This window comes from Diceros bicornis, chromosome X, assembly GCF_020826845.1.
Source record: "Diceros bicornis minor isolate mBicDic1 chromosome X, mDicBic1.mat.cur, whole genome shotgun sequence".
Lineage (NCBI taxonomy): Eukaryota > Metazoa > Chordata > Mammalia > Perissodactyla > Rhinocerotidae > Diceros > Diceros bicornis.
Genome location: NC_080781.1, coordinates 42270067 through 42289266, shown reverse-complemented (window position 1 = coordinate 42289266; position 19200 = coordinate 42270067). Strand labels below are relative to the sequence as shown.

Below are 19200 nucleotides of genomic sequence, written 5' to 3'. Positions count from 1 at the left end.
CAGCTGCCACCACACCTCTAAACTCCCCCAACTACCCTCAATGCCCCAAATGCACCCCAAACCACCATCATCCCCCAAATTGTATCCTCAAACTATTGTCCATTGATCCCAAGCAGTATCTCTAATCCACCCCCCATGGACACCCAACCTGTACGAATAAATTACCCTCCGCTACCCCTAAGTAGTTCCCCCAAACCATCTGCAGTAAGCCCTGAAACCATTAACCTTCAAAGAACACTTCCAAATCACCCTCCTGCTATTCCCAATATGCACCCAAAACACCCTTCATTGACCCCAAACCACTCTCCATGTACCATCCTAACCATACTCTATTGATCCCCAAATGGTTCGCCAATAGCCTTCAACACCTGCGCAAACATACTCAACCACCTTTGACGTGGCCCCCACCTGTACCCCAAATCAATTCTAACAGTCACCTGCTCTACCTCCAAACCATGTTCCACAAACCCCCCACCAAACCTTCCATTGATCAGCCCCAACCCATGCAAAACTATCTTCCAACAGTCCCTATCACTATCCCATATACTCGATGTGTGAACCCCCAACTGTGCCTCAAACTAACCTCCAACACTCTCTCCACCTCCAAACCGCACTCCACGGATCCAAACTCACCCCCAAAGCACTCTCCAGCGGTCCTCAGCTTTACCTCCAAATAACCACCAACTGAATGCACAAATCATACTCCAGTGGCCCAAAGTGTCCCCCAAACCCTCCAATGACTCTTACCTCCACCCCAAATCATACTTCAGTGACCCAAGTATATTACAAAGCACTCTCCAATGATCTTTTCTTAAAACAACTTAGTTGAGATATAATTTACATACTGTAAGTCACCCATCTTAAGTGTGCAATTCAATTATTTTAGTAAATTTACCAAAGTGTGCAACAATCACCATAATGCAATTTTAGAGCATTTTCATCATCCCAATAAGATCCCTCATGCCTGAATACAGTTAATCCACATTCTCATTCCCAGTCCCAGGCAACCAGTAACCTTTCTGTCTCTAGAGATTTGCCTTTTCTGGACATTTCATATGAATGCAATATGTGAATTTTTGGTGTTTGGCTTCTTTCACTTAGCATAATGTTTTTGAGGTTCACCCATGTTGTAGCATGTATCAGTGGTTCCTTTTATTGCTGAATAGTATTCCATCCAATGATCTTTGCCCCCCAAATCACCCACTAATAGCTCCCCAACTATAGCTCATAATAGCCCTCTGACATCCAGACCTCAAAACAGGCCCGCAAAGAGCATCCCAGACTGTAACCCCCAGCCTTCAACTATAGCCCAAAACCATGTTATTGATCCTCAAACTTCATCACTAAACTACCCTTCCAGAGCCTCACCTTCAGCCCCAAACCTCCTTCCAACAGCCCCCACTCTACCCTCAAACTCCCCTTTAACTCCCAACAATATCCCCAAAGTGCCCTTTCAATGATACCCAACTCTAGACCCCAACTACTCTCAATTACAAACCTCACCCCTAAAATTCCCCTTCCAAGAGCCCCCAATTCTGCATCTAAATAACCCTTAACTACCTTCCTTTTGTCCCACAGCTGCAGCCCCAAACTATACCTCCAAACCACTCTTCAGTGACCATTATACCCAACTTTGTCTTAAATTACATGCAACTACACCCACAAAACATCTTCCAATTTTTCCCAACCATCCCACCCAAACCACTCTCCAAGAAATCCCACCTACACCCTAAACTGCCCTATAATAGCCTCCAATGCTATTTGTAAACATCCTCCATTTATCTTCCCACAGTCTCCCAACTATACCTCCAAACTACCCTCCAGTGACCTCTCAATCCCACCTCAATCTTCCCTTTGATGACTCCAGCTGTTCCCAAACACCTTCCAATGGCCCCTAATTATATCCTCAAACTGTCCTCAATTACCCCCAAGCATACCCCTAAGTCCCTCCAACAACCCCCAAATCTATCCCCAAGCCATCTGTATTAGCTTCCTGTGGCTTCCTTGATGAATTAACACAAACTTGGTGGCTAAAACATAACAAATTTATTCTCTCACAGTTCTGAGGGCCAGAAGACCAAAATCAAGGTGCCAGCAGGGCTGTGCTCCCTCCAGAGGCTCTAGGGGAGAATCTGTTGCCTCTTCCTCTTTTGGTGGCTGTCAGCATTGCTTGGCTTGTGACCACATCACTACAATCTCTGCTTCCATGGTCGTATTGCCTTCTTTTCTGTCTGTCAAATCTGCCTCTGCCTCCCTCTTATAGGGGCACTTGTGATTACAATTAGGGTCCCCTGGATAATCCAGCATAATCTCAAAATCCTTACCTTAATCACATCTGCAAAGTCCTTTTTCTTTTTCTTTTCTTCTGCTTCTTTTTTTTTGCCATCTAAGGTACACTCACAGGTTCTAGGAATTAGGATGTGCATATCCCAATCTGGGAGGGGCATCATTCAGCCTACAACAGTACACCCATTGGCCCCCAAAGATACACATCCACCCTACGTGCAAAACACATGTACCGCATCCCAATACCCCCAAAAGATTCAACCCATTACAGCATCAACTCAAGTTCAAAATCTCACTTTAATAGCATCAGCTCAAACGTTCCAAATCTCATCATCTACATAATCTAAATCAGGTATGAGTGAGACTCTAAGTATAATCTACCCTGAGGCAAAATTCTTCTCCATCTCTGGACCTGTGAACTAGAAAACAAGTTATCTGTTCCCAAAATACAATGGTGGGACAGGTATAGGATAAGAGTTATAGACATTCCTATTCCAAAAGGAAGGAAATAGAAGGAAAAAAGGTGTCACTGGTTCCAAGTAATTTTGAAATCCAGCAGGGCAGTTTTCATTAGGTTTCATGGCCTGGGACTAATCCACTGTGGCTTGAGGCTACACCTCTGGGCCCGCAGCTCTGCCCTCAGAGTTATCCTTTCTTCCTCTTGAAAGGTAGCACATATTTGGAACTGAGTAGTTTTAGCCTCTATCCTTCCAGTAGAATTTTGGGAGTCCAACATCCTTCTTTCATTTCATCCTGTCTCCGTTTCTTTCAAGCCAATCACGCAGTGTTTATGGCCATATAACATTCTCAGAAACCTTGTGGGTCTCCCATGGAATTCACAGGGATTCACGCCATTAGACAAGAGGATCCTCCACAAATCTTTTGTGGATAATCCCACCTCTAGTCCTGACTTCTGCTGAGATGGTTGAGAGGATCCACGAGTAACACACCTAATCTCTTTAGTACTAAAGGCTGTCCAGCCACACCCTTTGCTTTCTCTCCAGAGCATACTTTCCTGACAGTGAATCTCTTAAATTTTGTGTCTTTTGCAATTTGGACAGCCTGAGAATTTCCCAAATCATCAAATCCTGGATCCATTTTGCTTAACAGTTCCTTCCTCAATTTCTTTCTTTCCTTTCACATTTTACTATAAGGAGCAAGAAGAAGCCAGGCAGTACCTTCAAAACTTTCCTTGGAAATCTCCTCAACTAAATAAATCCAAATCCATCACTTACAAGCTCTGATTTCCACACAACTGTAGGACACAATTCAGCTAAGTTTTCTGCCTCTATATAACAAGGACCTTTTCTCCAGTTTCCAATAACATGTTCCTCATTTCCTTCTGAGCCATCACCAGCAGCACCTTTAACATTTATATTTCCACCAAAATTCTGTTGATGATGATATATGTATTCTCTAAGACAATGTAGGCTTGCTCTACTGTGCTCCTCACTTCATTCTCAGCCTTCACCAGCAGTGCTTTTAACATTCATATTTCTACCAACAGTCTGTTCAAAGCAATCTAGGCTTTTTCTATCACGTGCCTCAAAATTCTTCCAGCCTCTACCCACTATCCAATTCCAAAGTCACTTCAACATTTTTAGGTATTTCTTACCATATGTTACAGCCTGAATTGTATCCCCTCCTCCAAATTCATATGTTGAAGCCCTAACCCTCAATATGACTATTTGGAAATAGGACCTTTAAGGAGGTAATTAAGGTTAAATGAGGTCATAAGGGTGGCGCCTAAGGGCGCCACCTTCATATAAGGGCTGGTGTCCTTATACAAAGAGGAAAAGACGCCGGGAGTGCATGTGCACAAAGGAAAGGCCAAGTGAGGACACAGCAAGAAGCAGCCATCCGCAAGTCAGGAAGGCACCTCTCATCAGAAACCAACCCAGATGGCATGTTGATCTTGGACTTTTAGCCTATAGAACTGTAATAAAATAAATTTCTGTCATTTCGGGCCGGCCCCGTGGCTTAGCGGTTAAGTGCGCGAGCTCCGCTACTGGCGGCCGGGGTTCGGATCCCGGGCGCGCACCAACGCACCGCTTCTCTGGCCATGCTGAGGCTGTGTCCCACATACAGCAACTAGAAGGATGTGCAACTATGACATACAACTATCTACTGGGGCTTCGGGGGAAAAAAAAAGGAGGAGGATTGGCAATAGATGTTAGCTCAGGGCCGGTCCTCCTCAGCAAAAAGAGGAGGATTAGCACAGATGTTAGCTCAGGGCTGATCTTCCTCACACACACAAAAATAATTTCTGTCATTTAATGCACCCAGTCTATGGTACTCTGTTAGGGCAGCCCAAGCAGACTAAGACACAGCAGCATCCCATATCTAGGTACCAAAATCTGTATTAGTTTCCTGTGGCTGCTGTAACTAATTACCACAAATTTGGTGGCTTAAAATATAAGAAATCTATTCTTTCACAGTTGTGGGGGCCAGAAGCCCAAAATCAGTTTCACTGAGTCAAAATCAAGTTGTCAGCAGGACCGTACTCTCCCTGGAGACTCTAGAGGAGAATCTGTTTGTTACTTCTTCCAGCTTCTGGTGGCTGCTGGCATTCCTTGGCTTGTGGCCACATCACTACAATCTGTGCCTCTGTGGTGGCATTGCCTTCCCCTTTCCTGTCTGTCAAATCTGCCTCTGTCTTCCTCTTATAAGGACATTTGTGATTACAATTAGGTTCCATTCAGATAATCCAGGATAATCTCCTCATCTCAAAATCCTTAATTTAATCACATCTGCAATCCTGTTTTTTTTTTTTTTTTTTTTTTTGCCATATAAAGTAACATCCACAGGTTCCAGGGATTAGGACATGAACATCTTTTGGGGAGCCATTAGTCAGCCTACCACACCATCTTATGACAGTTAATAGCTCTACTCCTTAAATTATCTTACAGAAGACCAAACTCTGTCTCTAAACACTCACTATCTTCCCATAGTCACTCCAACTGCACCCCAAACCATCTTCCAACCCCCTAACTGTACTCCCAATTTACTCTCCAATAGCTCCCACCTGCACTTCCAACCTGTCCTCTAGAAGCCCCATTCCTCCTGAAGACCTTCATGTGATCCTTTAGTCTCATGCAAATTGTCCTGTAATAGACCTCAACCTCACCCCAAGCCACACTCAATCACCACTCGCATCTATCCCGAAACCTCCTCGACTTCACTGTCCAACTGCCCTCTCTCCTCCTCCCTCCATGTCTCCCGTTCACCCCACCCTGCAGTTGCCTCAGCTGCAAGAGAGAGAGTGAGAGAGTAGTGTTGAAAAAGTTGTGAAGTTGTGAGCAAGAGATTAAGAGACAGAGACTGAGAGAGATGGAGGATATTGTGCAGGGTACGTGATGGGGAAGCACTTGTCATGGAGATATTTGGGATGTGTGTATGAGGCCAGTGTTTGTAGGAATGGGGTGTGTGACGGGATAATTAAGCTGTGGGTCTAACACTGTAAATTTTTTCTCCCAGTCTGTGGCAAGTCTTTTAACTTTGTTTCTAGCATCTTTCATCAGATTATAGCTTTATATTTTGAATCGGTCAAACCCAACAGATGGTGGAGCATGGTGGTAAAGAGTGCCTGGGTTCCCACCCCAGATTTTATAAACTGGGGTGACCTAGGGCAAGTGACTTAACCTTGCTGTACCTTGGTTTCCTGATCTATGGGTTGGGCTAATAAATGGAACCCTCCTCAGAGGGCTGCTGTGAGGATTAAAATGAGTTAATGCAGATAAAGTGCCAAGAATGACCAATAAATGTTGCATATTGTTGCTTTTCTTTGTATCTTTTGCTTTTTGTATCTTGTTTAAGAAGGCCCTTTTTTTTGCCAATATCTTAAACATATTCCCCCAAAATATTTTGTTCTGATATTTTTTATAGTTGTTTGTTTGTTTAGGTCTTTAGCCAATCTGGAATTAATTTTTCTGAATTGGGTAAATTAGGAATCTAATCCTTCTCCCAAAAAGATAGTAATTTCTCCCCAAACCATTTTAGTAAATGGTCCATCTCTCTCCCAGTAACTTGAAATATCATTTTTATCATTTACTAATTCCCACAAATATCTAGGTCGATATTTAAATTTTATTTATTTATTTATTTTTCTCCCCCAAAGCCCCAGTAGATAGTTGTATGTCATAGCTGCACATCCTTCTAGTTGCTGTATGTAGGACGTGGCCTCAGCATGGCCGCACAAGCAGTGGGTGCGTGCATGCCCGGGATCCGAACCCAGGCAGCCAGCAGCGGAGCGCGCGCACTTAACCACTAAGCCACAGGGCCAGCCCAGTAATGTACTGATTTTTTAAAGATTAATATGGGGAAGAATTGTCATCTTTATTATATGGATAATGGTTTTATGTGAGCCTGTGGGGATGTGCATGTTCCCAAGCCAACTTGAGAAATAAGGGTGCCAGTACAGGAAGGTGCAAGGCAAATGGGAGCTCAGTGAAGTTCCTGGAGGTCCAACTGATGGGCAGGGTCTTGGGATGTTGGGAAGGAGGAAGAGATGGGTGTAGGTCCAGGTGTCTTGTGAGCTGACTGTGCACCTGAAGGTATGAGTGGGACCCTCTGCTGTGTGCAAGCTGGCTTGCATGTATCTGGCACACAGAGGAGCTCCTTAAATGTTTATTGAATCAGTGCACAAATGAGCGAATCAATTACTTTTTTGGAGAGCTTATTGTATGCCAAATAACCTGCTAGCACTTTTCATAACTTATCTCTAAATCTCATAACAACCCTGCCAGACAGGTATTATGACCCCCATTTGACAGGCCAGGAAAGCTGAGGTTTGGAGAAGAGAAGTCCTTTGCCCATATCCAAACCTGGGTCCTTATGATTCCAGAAGTCATTCACTGAAGGAACCAGATCTAATTTCTGTCCTTCCACTCATTCATCTCTCTCTCAAGGATTTGTTAAGCACCTACTGTGCAGCACAACGACCTAGTGCAACAACTGCTCTAGATGACATAGAGTAGGCGGAGCGCTCCCAGGAAGACCAGCTGGGCAACTGGACTGTGGGTACTGAAAAGGCGGGGTTTCTGGTGCGCACTTCCAGGGAACGTAGCTGCCTGGGCCTCATAGTTATGGCTTTGGCTGAGGAGGTACGGCTAGATCGAGGTTGGAGCGCGGTCTAGGGAGCAGATATTACGAATATTGGCCGGGAGGGGGCGCGGTTCCGCAGCTAGAAGCGTTGTCTGAAGATCGTCTGCGCGCCGACTGGCCATGGGTGCGCAGGCGCAGAGGACCCGAGGAGCGGCTTAATATCCTGCGGAGGGATAATTTGCGAGAAGGAGGCGTGGCTCAATCGAATTGCCTTTCGCTGATTTGCCTCTGTCTCTGAGGGCGTGGCCTAGGCGCTTCCTTCACGGAATGAGGCCGGCCGAATCTAGTTTTCCCTCCGCGTCGGAGGCGTAGCTTGGGGCGGGCCCTTGAACCATCCCTGGACGATTGGCCGTCTCACTCAGGGGGCGTGCCCCGGCGAGCCGTCCATCCTCCGTGCGGTCACTTCCTGTGGAGTTTCCCCAGCCCAGGGAGGAGGGGGAAGAGGAGGAGGGGGAGGAGGGCGGTCGTCCGGGGTTAGGTTCGGGGGGGTGTTGGTCCGTTCAGGGCGGGGGATGACTCACGGCCCATCCCTTCTCTCCGACGCCGCCCGCCCGCGCAGAGCTCACTCCATGGCTTAGCGGAGGAGGCGGTGGCGAGCGGGGGGAGGGGGACTCTTATTTTGTTAGGGGGACCGGGCCGAGGCCCGACTGGCCTGGCAGGGCTCGCCCGGGGCCGGGCGTCATGTCTCATGCGGCCGAGCCAGCTCGGGACGGCGTAGAGGCCAGCGCGGAGGGCCCTCGAGCCGTGTTCGTGCTGTTGGAGGAGCGCAGGCCGGCCGACTCGGCCCAGCTGCTCAGGTGCGGGGCCGCCTGGGGCCGGTAGTCCTGACTGGGATTCCTGGGGGTCCGATCTGGGTACAGCGGGGGCCTCGGACTGGGATTGCAGGCCCTCGGCCTAGCTTGGAGGACGTCGGGACTCCGGTCTTGGGGGGGCGCCTAAGGAATCTGGCTGTGGCCTGCTTGGACTGAGGCTTAAAGGAGTCGTGGAAGTGCATTAAGGGAGGCCTGGTTCAGATTTGGGGGTCCTTGACTGCGTCTAGAGGCACAGATACTGTTGTGTCCGGAAACTGGTCTAAGGTAGCTGAACTTGGGAGACTGAGACTCTGATTAGAGGCTGAATTTGGGGTCCTTGAGTCAGGCATGAGGGGGATGAATTTGTGGGAGCACTCTAAATGAGGCACTGATTTTAAGGGACTTTTTCCCTCAGTGTCAGAGTCCTGAGGGACAGAGGTGCTGTCTTGGGAGCTTGATGACTCCCAGTGGCTGGTTGCTGGAGGCTGTGTTTGGGGACAACATGAATCTGGAGGGATTTGGGGGTATCTCAGATATGCTCCGTGGGACCAGCCTTGTGAGTGTGTGTGAGTGAGCCAGAGAAGCAACATTCAAGACTTGACCGGAGTAATCCCTTCACCCCTGCCCACCCACCCAGCTGGGTCAGATCCCAGGGATAGTGGAAAAGCCCTCTTCCCACACCCCCACAGGGGCTTGAATGGAAGATGGGCAGACAGAGGCAATGGAGATGGTGCACAGAGAAAAAGGCCTCAGACCTTATTTGGGAACCCAAAGGAGGGTCTTGTTTCTGCTGCCACTTGTCCTACCTAGCCTCTCAGCTCACCCTGCTCACCCTTTACACATACAGACACACACACGTTCTTTCTCTCCCCGCCCCCCCCCCCAGTCTGACTCGCAGGCCTGGAGAGAATCTTGAATCTGTCCCTAGAACTGGAATGAGCACCAATTGCACCATCCCTGCCTGGGTGGGTCCTGTCTGGCCTCTTAACCTCGCTCCCATCAGCGGGCTTGGAAGCCCCAGCCCTCTCTGTCCACACCCTGCCCACCCCAGCACCCATCTCTTCCAACTTCTGTGCAATGGGTGTGTGAGCATGGGAGGGGGATTTGCCTACTTTCTGCCTGGGATTGTGCTGAGCTCAGCGGCCCCCCAAGCTTCCTCTTCCCAACTTCCTGGGTGGTTTTAGGGCCCCATTGGAGGGTGAGGAAAGGAAGGAAGACAGATCCTTGGGGAGGGGAGAGAATTCTTGTCAAGTGAAGTTACCTACAGTCTCTCAGGATTCTGAATCTTTGACTAAATTCAAGGATGCACATCCATCTGCCTGCATGATAATGTCCCCTACACACTGGGGTCTCACACCAGCCTTTCCATATATCGATTCACCATCTTCTAAGGCCTTTATGACAACCTAGATGATCACAGTAGTGGGAGTAGTTGAAAGGGAGGGGTGTACATTGCTTTTATTTTATGTGTTTGTGGGTGTTGGTACTGGAGATGTGTGTGTTTTGATCTCCAAAAAAACAGGAGAGCGTTGGACAGGCTCCTCCAGCCAAGAAAAGAATGTTGTATAAAGCGGATCATCCACTCAAATTCTCCTTGGAAATCCCGATTGTTGGAACGAGGGGAGCCTTTGATGTGTCCGTTTTGTATCTGGATGTGTTGGCATCCCATGAACTCTGGCTGTGGAGGGGGCTCGTTTGCGAAGTGGTGGATCCTTCTGTAAAGTGAATCATCGACCCCAGTTCTCTTTGTGATGCATTCAGTTTGTGTTACAATGGACTGTTATGCTGAGGGATGCCCCTACCGTGCTGTGTGTGTATGTGGACAAACATGGGCTCACATTCAGCTGCCAGGAAAACAGTAGGGGGTGTGGGGGCTGGGAGAACTCTTGAATGCAAAGTCAGGAATCCTGCAAAGTGAATTGTCATTCCTAAATTCTTCCTTTCTATTTTCCTCAAACCCAGGTTGTTGTTACACCTGATTGTTAGAGCAAGGATTGGGATCCAGGCACTCATTATTTTGAATCTTAAGGGGCTATGGATAACACAGCAAAAGAGAGTGGGGTGGGGAGAAGATGTGGGGATTCATGGTGAGGGTACCCAGCAGAGTGGGCGAGTGTGAGGGATACATTCTTCCCCTCTCTCCTGATCCCCCCCTCCCCCCGCGGGCTGTTGGAGAGGAGTGAGGTCTCCATACAATCTCCATACAATCACTGACCACCACCCCTACCTCCCCTTGCCCCCAGCCTGAACTCTTTGCTTCCGGAATCCGGGATTGTTGCTGACATTGAATTAGAAAACATCCTTGATCCTGACAGCTTCTACGAACTCAAAAGCCAACCCCTCTCACTACGCTCAAGGTATGTCTCCTCTATCTGACTCTGCTCCCGGTTCCTCAGGCCCCTCCATCCCCTCTTTGATGGCCACAGGCCCTCAGTGCCCACCCAACTCATTCTCTCACCAGTTTGCATTTTCCAGACAGTAAAATTAGGGGCCAGAAAGAGCATGTCACACAGGAAAGCAGGTGGCCAAGCCAGGATTCCAGTACCTTGGACGTGACCTCCCCTGCCTCCCCCAACCCCACCTGGGCACCTATTTGGTACATAAATATTGCAGCTTGCCCTGAGTGCCCAGAGACAGGGCGTGGCCTGCTCAAGCTCAGCCCCCAGGTGGGCGGAGCCATACCCACAACCCCTGCTCACCCCCCTCCCCCACTCAACAAACTCACCCACCCCCAGCCTTTGAGGAACCCCTGCTGGTATCCTTTCCCCAAGCTTGGAAGTCTAAATGTGCTGAGTCATCGGCCTGGGCTCTAAGAGAGGGGAGGGGACCTGGAAGAGGGGCAGGAAGAGAGGATTGTGAAATCTCTGAGATTTTCAAGACTGACTAGCTCCTGGAACTAGAGGCCCAGGCAGGGGAGGAAGAAGGGCCTGCGGTTGCCCTTATAACTTGATGCCTACCTCAAGGAGCTCAGGGAGCATCTCCAGCCCCAAATTGAGCTTAAGAGCCCTCTGTAGCTGCATCTACCGCCATAGTCTCTATTCTGCTGCCTCTCGCTCTCCTTTAAATAGGATAAACCCCTTCTCCCAGAGCCATGCAATGGCGTCTCCACTCCATATATGAACAGGCGCAAATCCAGGCTTCATCATAAGGACTGAGGGCTAAAATTCCCCCACCAGACTGACCTCTGAGAGCTGGGGCTCGGTCTGGTTCCAGTGTCTCCTCCATCAGACTGTGACCCCTGAGGGCGGCAACCAGGTCTGGTGCCTGTGTCTCCCCTCCCCATTGTGGCCTCTGAAGGCAGAGAGCAGGCCTGGCTCCTGTGATGACTGCATCACGCTATGACTCCTTAAGCTTGGGATGAGACTTGTAGCTTACCTGTGGCCCCATATTTCCCATTCCGCAGCCTCCCAATATCACTGCAGGCCACACCAGCCACCCCAGCTACACTCTCTGCATCATCTTCTGCAGGGGGCTCCAGGACCCCTGCCATGTCGTCATCTTCCTCATCGCGGGTCTTGCTGCGGCAGCAGCTAATGCGGGCCCAGGCCCAGGAGCAGGAGAGGCGTGAGCGTCGGGAACAGGCTGCAGCCTCTTCCTTCCCCAGTCCTGCACCTGCCTCTCCTGCCATCTCTGTGGTCGGCGTCTCTGCTGGGGGCCACACATTGGGCCGTCCTCCCCCTGCTCAGGTGCCCAGGGAGGTGCTCAAGGTAAAGTAACATGCAGAGGCCCTGGGAGGGGGCTACTGGCGACTGAGGAGTGGTCCTGGTGGCTTTTGGGCGAGGTCCTAGGGGATGTAAGGCAGGTCCCAGGTAGTATTAAAATAGGCTGTGCTAGTGTCCCATCGTATTTAGGGTTTCCAAGGTATTCTTGTGGAGTTATGAGCGGTTCTTGGGGCTGTAGGATGTCTTGGTGGACCATGGAGGGTCGTGAGTGCCCCGAGTGGGCCTGGGGTCTGTGAAGTGGCTTTGTAGGACGAGCTTCAGGCACGTGTGATGCACTGGGAGTTCTTTGGCCATTGGAGTGTCTTGGGAACCCATGTGTAGTTCCCAGGTCTGTTAGGTGGTGTCAGAGACTAGAGGGGAGTCTTGGGGACTGTGACGGGGTGCTCACCCAGAAACTGTAAGGGATTCTGTCAGCCAGGGGTGGATCTTGGGGGCTGTGAGGGCTTTCTGAGAAAGGGAGTTTGGGGTCTGAGAGAGACTTACCAGTATTCTGGGAGGGGTTCTCGGATTCTGGGCCCAGTTTGCCGGCCTGAGCCTAGGAACAGGTGACTTCTGAGGCTCTGAGTCAGCCCTCTGAGCCCTGTCCTCCCTTGTCCCTTCTGCCCTCCTCCCCCTTATCCCACAGGTGCAAACCCATCTGGAGAACCCGACGCGCTACCACCTGCAGCAGGCACGCCGGCAGCAGGTGAAACAGTACCTGTCCACCACCCTTGGGCCCAAGCTGGCTTCTCAGGCCCTCACCCCACCACCGGGGGCTGCCAGTGCCCAGCCACTCCCCGCCCCCGAGGCTGCCCACACTACTGGCCCCACAGGCAGTGCTCCTAACAGCCCCATGGCACTGCTCACCATCGGGTCCAGCTCAGAGAAGGAGGTAAGTGGCTGCAGACAACCCTCCCCTGCTCCCCACCTCCAACTTCTTCTAACCCTCTCCCATATTTCCTTCTTCCCCCAGATTGATGATGTCATTGACGAGATCATCAGCCTGGAGTCCAGTTACAACGATGAGATGCTCAGCTATCTGCCCGGAGGCACGGCAGGCCTGCAGCTCCCCAGCACGGTGTGGCCCTGAGAGGGGAGGGTGCTCTGAAAATGAGCACATCCCTCTATCACTGAGACTACACCTTTGCTGGCTGTGTATCTAAGAAACCCTCGCCCTGGATTGTAGTCAGATAGAGAGGGAGGCTGTATGATGAGAATGGGGCATAGCAGTGCCCCGTGGCATTGTATTGAACTGCATGGAGAGGTGGACCTTGTAGGTTTTCATATATATAGGGCGGGGACTTCATGGAGATATTAGAGCAAACCAAGGTGCTTGAGCTTCACTGTGGGAGGGACCAAGAGGTGGGACTCTTATAGCATTTTGACTGTACCAAAAGATTCAGGTCCTTGGGACGTACCCAGACCATGAAGTGATCAGAACATACCAAAAGTCTCAAAACATGGTGTAGTTAGACTTTGAAGCAAATGGAATGCAAATGTCTCTTGCAGCGAACTGTGCCAAGAGGCTAGGTCCTTGTAGAGAGTGGATAAAACTTTCTAGAGCAGAGGATGTACCAATAAATTGTAACATTCTGGTTCTGGAACATTCCAAGAGTCCCCTAACTTGCTTTGGGACATACCAAGTGGCTGTAGCTTTGCTTCTTTCCAACTTATCAAGAGGATAGAAGCATGTATAAAAATGGTACCAGCTAGATTTGGACACAGCTAGAGATTGGGACCTTATATTAGATGGATCCAGCAGACTGGTGGGAGTTTCAAGAGATGAAAATTCACCAAGAGGTGGGACTAATTACTTATGGATTAGTGTGTTGATATGTTAGAGTATACCCAGGAGAATATGAAGGAGAAAAAAAAATCTAGGCTGACATAAAAGCAGTGCTAGTTGAGTAGTTGGTCAAGAAATTCTGAGAGATCAGAGTGTGCAAGAAGATACTAGAATCAGGAGTTTGGTACATGGCGGCCGGAGACCTTATATGTAATGTGGTGCAACGCAATCACAACAAAAGAGTGGAGATTGGGCTGGAACACTCCAGAAGGCCAGATTTTGGATGGAAATTTGCTATGATAATTTCCCAAAGTCTGAGAAGGTTGGGTTGGAGTATTCCAAGAATGCTAAATTGGAATGTCGTGCTAGGAGGGGCTAACGGACTGAAATGTTGCGTTGGAGTGGACAAAGACCTGAGAAGGGTGATTTTCCAGCATCTCTTCTCAGAGCCAGCTCCCGGGTGTGGGAGAGGGGCTTCAGAGGTCACTGAGGGATTTGAGGGGCTGCAGGGGCGTGATGAACAGGCCAGGCAAGTTCCAGTTCCCTGGTAAAGCAGGGTAGGTCCACTTGACCTTGTCCTCCCTGTGGAGTTGCCGTGTGAAATTCCGTTGAAGGAGAAGGAAGGGTTCCTGCGCTGTGTCAGCCAATCCTTGCATTAGGGGTCCATCTCTGGGGTGTGTGGAGGGTCGGGAGCCTGATGCCGAGAAGGAGCTGAGCCTGGGTTCTGTTCCCAACCGTCGTTTCTCTGCCCTCCCTGCCCCCAGCTGCCTGTGTCAGGGAATCTGCTTGATGTGTACAGTAGTCAGAGTGTGGCCACGCCGGCCATCACCGTCAGCAACTCCTGCCCAGCCGAGCTGCCCAACATCAAACGCGAGATCTCTGGTAAGGGCCAGGCTCGTGGCCCCGTGCACTTGTCCTATACCCAGGCTGAGCCCCCGTCTCCCAGGTCTGGGGGTGGGCCTGATTCTGGGGAAAGGGATTTTAAGCAGACAGAAACTGGGGGCATTTGCCCTCTTTTTTCCATATGGCCCATGGTCCTGCTTTCACTCTACTTCCTCTCATCTGGAGCTTAACAAATGGCCTGTCACCATGACTTCTTAAAAAATAGTACAGAGTGGTGCTTTTTTTAAAAGTCACTTACCCTGCCTGCGCCCACTGAAGCCTACCTCAGCAGCCACACATGTGGCCCTGCGTCTTTCCTGTGCCCAGAGGCCCTGACCACCCGCACTCTCTTCCAGAGACGGAGGCCAAGGCCCTTTTGAAGGAGCGACAGAAGAAAGACAATCACAACCTAAGTGAGTGGGAGCACGTGCTCTTGCCAACGTGCTGTGTGCCCCGGCCTTCCTTGGGGGGCCTCTCTCTGCAACAACCTCCCAACTCTACAGTTTCTCCTCTTCCCTCCTCAGCCCATTGATGACTCTCCCACTCTTTCTTTCTCTCCTTTGCCTCCAAAGTTGAGCGTCGCAGGCGATTCAACATTAACGACAGGATCAAGGAGCTGGGCACCCTCATCCCTAAGTCCAGTGACCCGTGAGTCTGGGCTGGGAGCTCGGAAGGTGGGGCGGGGTCCCTGTTCCCCTAAAGTCATTCCTGGGTGGGAACTGCCGGGCAGTTCTGCTCTGACCGTTTCCCACTCAGCTTTCCTCATCCTGAGCAGGGTTGCAACCCCTCACGGCATCCTCACCTAAAACTGTATGTGCGTGATGTTATGGTCCACGTGCCTTGTCTGGTACCTATAGGACATAGGCACTTAATTCCCTATTCATTTGGCACTTCCTTTATTTATTCGATAAATATATCGAGCTTCGGCTTTGTGCCAGGTACTGTGCTAGGCCTGAGAATACCAGAGGGAACAAAACAAAAATCCCCGAGCTCGTGGAACTGATGTTCTAGTGGAAGCAGGCAGACAGCAAACAGGATAAACAAGTAAAATCCGGACGATTATGATGAGTGTTGTGGAGAAGAATAAAGAATGGAAGGAAGGGGCCAGCCCCGTGGTGTAGTGGTTAAGTGCGTGCACTCCGATGCTGACGGCGCAGGTTCGGATCCAGGGCGCACCGATGCACCGCTTGTCAGGCCATGCTGTGGTGGCGTCCCATATAAAGTAGAGGAAGATGGGCACCGATGTTAGCTCAGGGCCAGTCTCCTTCAGCAAAAAGAGGAGTGATTGGCATGGATGTTAGCTCAGAGCTGATCTTCCTTACAAAAAAAAAAGAAAAAAAAATGGAAGGAAGATGGGGGAATGCTGGGGAGGGTTACAATTTGGGGTGAGCATGGTGAGGACAGGGCAGGCTCCACTGACAAGGAAACGTTTGAGTAAAGAGCCTGAGGAGGTGAGGCAGGAGCCATCTGGGTGTCTGGGGGAAGAGTATTCAAGGCAGAGGGCACAGCCAGGCTGGAGGCCCTGAGGTGGGAATGGTTTTCCATGTTCTAGGAGCATTGAGAAGCCACTGTAGCTATAGTGAGACGAATCAGAGGGACATGGGTGAGGAGCAGTAAGGGATTGGGTCAGAGAGGGCTTCCTGGGTTCAGGGTGTGATGAGGCACCGTTGGAAGGTTCCAGGCAGGGGGTCTTCATCTGAGCATTCCATACCCTTGATGTGGCCCCACCTCGAGTTGTAGGCAGGTGGTGGATGCTCCGTCTACCTGGCGCAATCCCCCCACTCGGCTCCCAAGACTGCATATGCAGCACTCTCTTCTGTCCTCCCCCTCGGGCCCCCAGGGAGATGCGCTGGAACAAGGGCACCATCCTGAAAGCCTCTGTGGATTACATCCGCAAGTTGCAGAAGGAGCAACAGCGCTCCAAAGACCTGGAGTGCCGGCAGCGATCCCTGGAGCAAGCCAACCGCAGCCTGCAGCTCCGAATTCAGGTCAGGAAGGAGGAGGCAGTGATGGGGGTGAGGGGGGCTTCCTGCAGGCAGAGGCAAGGGAAGAACAGGCCAAGATTTCCCTTCCTGGCATACGTGGGGGATCGCCAGGCTTCCCGACTCATGTGATGATGATGATAAGTAGTAATCGTAACAATAGCAAGAATAATGTTAGCTAATGTGCATAGCGTTTATTTTGTGCCGTGCACTGTGACAAGAACCTTATGTCTATCTACTAAGTTAACCCTCACAACAACCCTCTGGGACCATTATTATACCCATTTTACAGATTGGGACTCTGAGGCTCATAGACGTTAAGCAACTTGCCTAAAATTATGCAACTAGTGAGTGGCAAAGGCTGAATTTGAACCCAGCCAGCCTGCTCTTTTCACTGTTAACGCTCCTCTGCTTCTGAACCCCATTTTATCCCACCCCGTCCCCCTACGTTTTTGCAGGAGCTAGAACTGCAGGCTCAGATCCATGGTCTGCCGGTACCTCCCACCCCAGGGCTGCTCTCCCTGGCCACAACTTCAGCCTCTGACAGCCTCAAGCCAGAGCAGCTGGATGTTGAGGAGGAGGGCAGGCCAGGCGCGGCAACGTTTCATGCAGGGGGGGGACCTGCCCAGAGTGCTCCCCATCAGCAGCCCCCAGCACCACCCTCGGATGCCCTTCTGGACCTGCACTTTCCCAGCGACCACCTGGGGGATTTGGGGGACCCCTTCCACCTTGGGCTGGAGGACATTCTGATGGAGGAGGAGGAAGGGGTGGTGGGAGGACTGTCAGGGGGTGCCCTGTCCCCACTGCGGGCTGCCTCTGACCCCCTGCTCTCTTCGGTATCCCCTGCTGTCTCCAAGGCCAGTAGTCGCCGCAGTAGCTTCAGCATGGAAGAAGAGTCCTGATCAGGCCTCACGCCTCCCCTGGGACTTCCCCACCCAGGAAAGGAGGACAAGTCAGGATGAGGCCCTGCCTTTTCCCCCACCCGCCCATGAGACTGCCCTGCCCAGGTGTTCTGGGGGAAGAGATGTGATGAGGCCCCACCCCGGTAACCAGCCAAGGAGGAGGAGTCAGATGAGGCCCTGCCCCTTCCCCACAGGACCTGCTGGTGCAGGTATTTCAGCCATGGAGAAGGCAGTGACATCAGGGCCTGTCCACTGGAGATCACAGCCTCGTGCCTGCCCCATGGGACCCACCCTTGCCCAGGTGACGGAAGGAGACAGGATGAAGTCAGCCCATGTCCTCTAGCGACTGTCCTAGCCAGGTCTCCTGGGATCAGGAGGTGTCAGGATACTGCTCCATCCCCTCTCTTGGAACCATCAGTCTAGTCCATCCTGGCAAGGAAGAGGAGTCAAAATGATGGAAGTCCCACCCTGGGGGTTTAAGCCCTGCCCCTTCCCTATAGGAACAGCCCCGTGCAGGTATTTCAGGTGTGGAGGAGTCAGTAAGATCAGGCCATGGAGCGGAGATCACATCCTTGTCCCTTAGCAACATCCCATGCCATCCAAGCATTCCACACTGCAGGGAGGAGTGCTATGTAAGCTCCCCTGCCTTAACCTGGGACCAACGGGACCTAAGCCAGGAGGACTCTGAGCCAACCTTGCCCTTGGAGAAGGGGGCAGATCTTGAAATCTTGTGGGTTGACATTCCAGACCTAGATCAGGAGTGAGAGTTAGACTCCCACCCTTGGGCGGAGTCCTGCCTCCTTCCTTGAAGGGCAGTTTAGGGAGGTGATGGGGATTAGGGGGTACTGAGTCCAGGTTCCCAGAACCAGCACCGCAGTACTCTTCATCATGTAGAGGAACAGGATGAAGGAAAGGGCCTTTCCGGGAAAGGCCCAGGGAAAAGTGGAAGCCTGTCCCACCAAGGCAGAGGCTTGGAGGGAGGGTTGCAACAGCATATGTCCCTCCTCTTTTGTTAATCTGATTTTTTATTGACATCCTACTCCAGCTAAGTCACCCCCAACCTCCAGCCTCCACCCAGTTCTCCATTTGGAGGAATCTTCCCCATTTCAGAGTTATCAAGAGACATTCCCTGCCCATCCCCACCCCTCCTACCACGTATACCCAAGATTGTCAGCTTTGGATTGTTGGGGCCAAGCCCCAAGGAGGGTGTACTGAGAGGTCTGTAGGTTTGTGATTAAAATAATAAATGCTAGGCGTGTTTGATGCGCTTTTAACTTTGGCAAAGAGTCTCCTGTCCTTGCTTTTGACTGTGCAGTGAGCCTCCACGCAGGCCAGGAGGAAGAATGGTTCTTGGAAGAAACAGATTGAAGAGGGATCCATAAAAGAATTAGAGAGGCTGGAGGAAAACAACCTGCACACAAAAACCATCGGTCCTTACCTGCCCGCCAGCACCCTCCTAACTGCTGCAAGTGTTTCACCTCATTTATTCTCAGGAATATTCGTCAAGAAAGTGCTGATTCCTATTCCCATTTCCTGTTTGAAGAAGCTGAGGAATAGAATTTAACTATCTGAGATGTACAGCTAGTAAGTGGGTGAAGAGCTAAATGGTCAAGTTAGGTGAGTGAGGGCTATGGTTTGAAAAATGGCACTGAAGGCAGAGGAGGCAAAGAAGATATTCTTGCAAGTTCACTTTTGGAAGTGCTAAGGAAGTGTTTGAGGATATCTCCCAGCAGAGAGGAGAGGTGTTCCAGACGCCGTAAAGGGCAA

General features: G+C 50.7%; 1 protein-coding gene across 4 annotated transcripts; it reads left to right on the top strand.

Annotated features, from left to right (window-relative positions):
- Positions 1-7903: 7903 nt before the first annotated feature.
- On the top strand, positions 7904-18717 carry TFE3 (transcription factor binding to IGHM enhancer 3). Of its 4 annotated transcripts, XM_058535834.1 has the most exons (10): positions 7906-8186; positions 10424-10537; positions 11584-11887; positions 12528-12773; positions 12855-12959; positions 14432-14549; positions 14906-14962; positions 15122-15197; positions 16390-16537; positions 16990-18717. In XM_058535834.1, the coding sequence occupies exons 1-10, from the start codon at positions 8071-8073 to the stop codon at positions 17431-17433; spliced, it is 1728 nt and encodes a 575-aa protein (XP_058391817.1). In that variant the 5' UTR covers positions 7906-8070; the 3' UTR covers positions 17434-18717. The 4 variants fall into 4 exon arrangements, with proteins under 4 accessions (XP_058391816.1, XP_058391817.1, XP_058391819.1 ...); XM_058535833.1 differs by having other exon boundaries at positions 7904-8186; positions 12528-12959; XM_058535836.1 differs by lacking the exon at positions 7906-8186 and having other exon boundaries at positions 10452-10537; positions 11649-11887.
- The last annotated feature ends 483 nt before the right edge of the window (positions 18718-19200 follow it).

Bases quoted from the DNA above. Each gene is read 5' to 3' on its own strand.
- TFE3 (XM_058535833.1), top strand. From the start codon at position 8,071: ATGTCTCATGCGGCCGAGCCAGCTCGGGACGGCGTAGAGGCCAGCGCG. The intron at 15,198-16,389 runs GTGAGTCTGGGC...TCGGGCCCCCAG, and splicing joins ATCCCTAAGTCCAGTGACCC to GGAGATGCGCTGGAACAAGG. The intron at 16,538-16,989 runs GTCAGGAAGGAG...ACGTTTTTGCAG, and splicing joins GCCTGCAGCTCCGAATTCAG to GAGCTAGAACTGCAGGCTCA.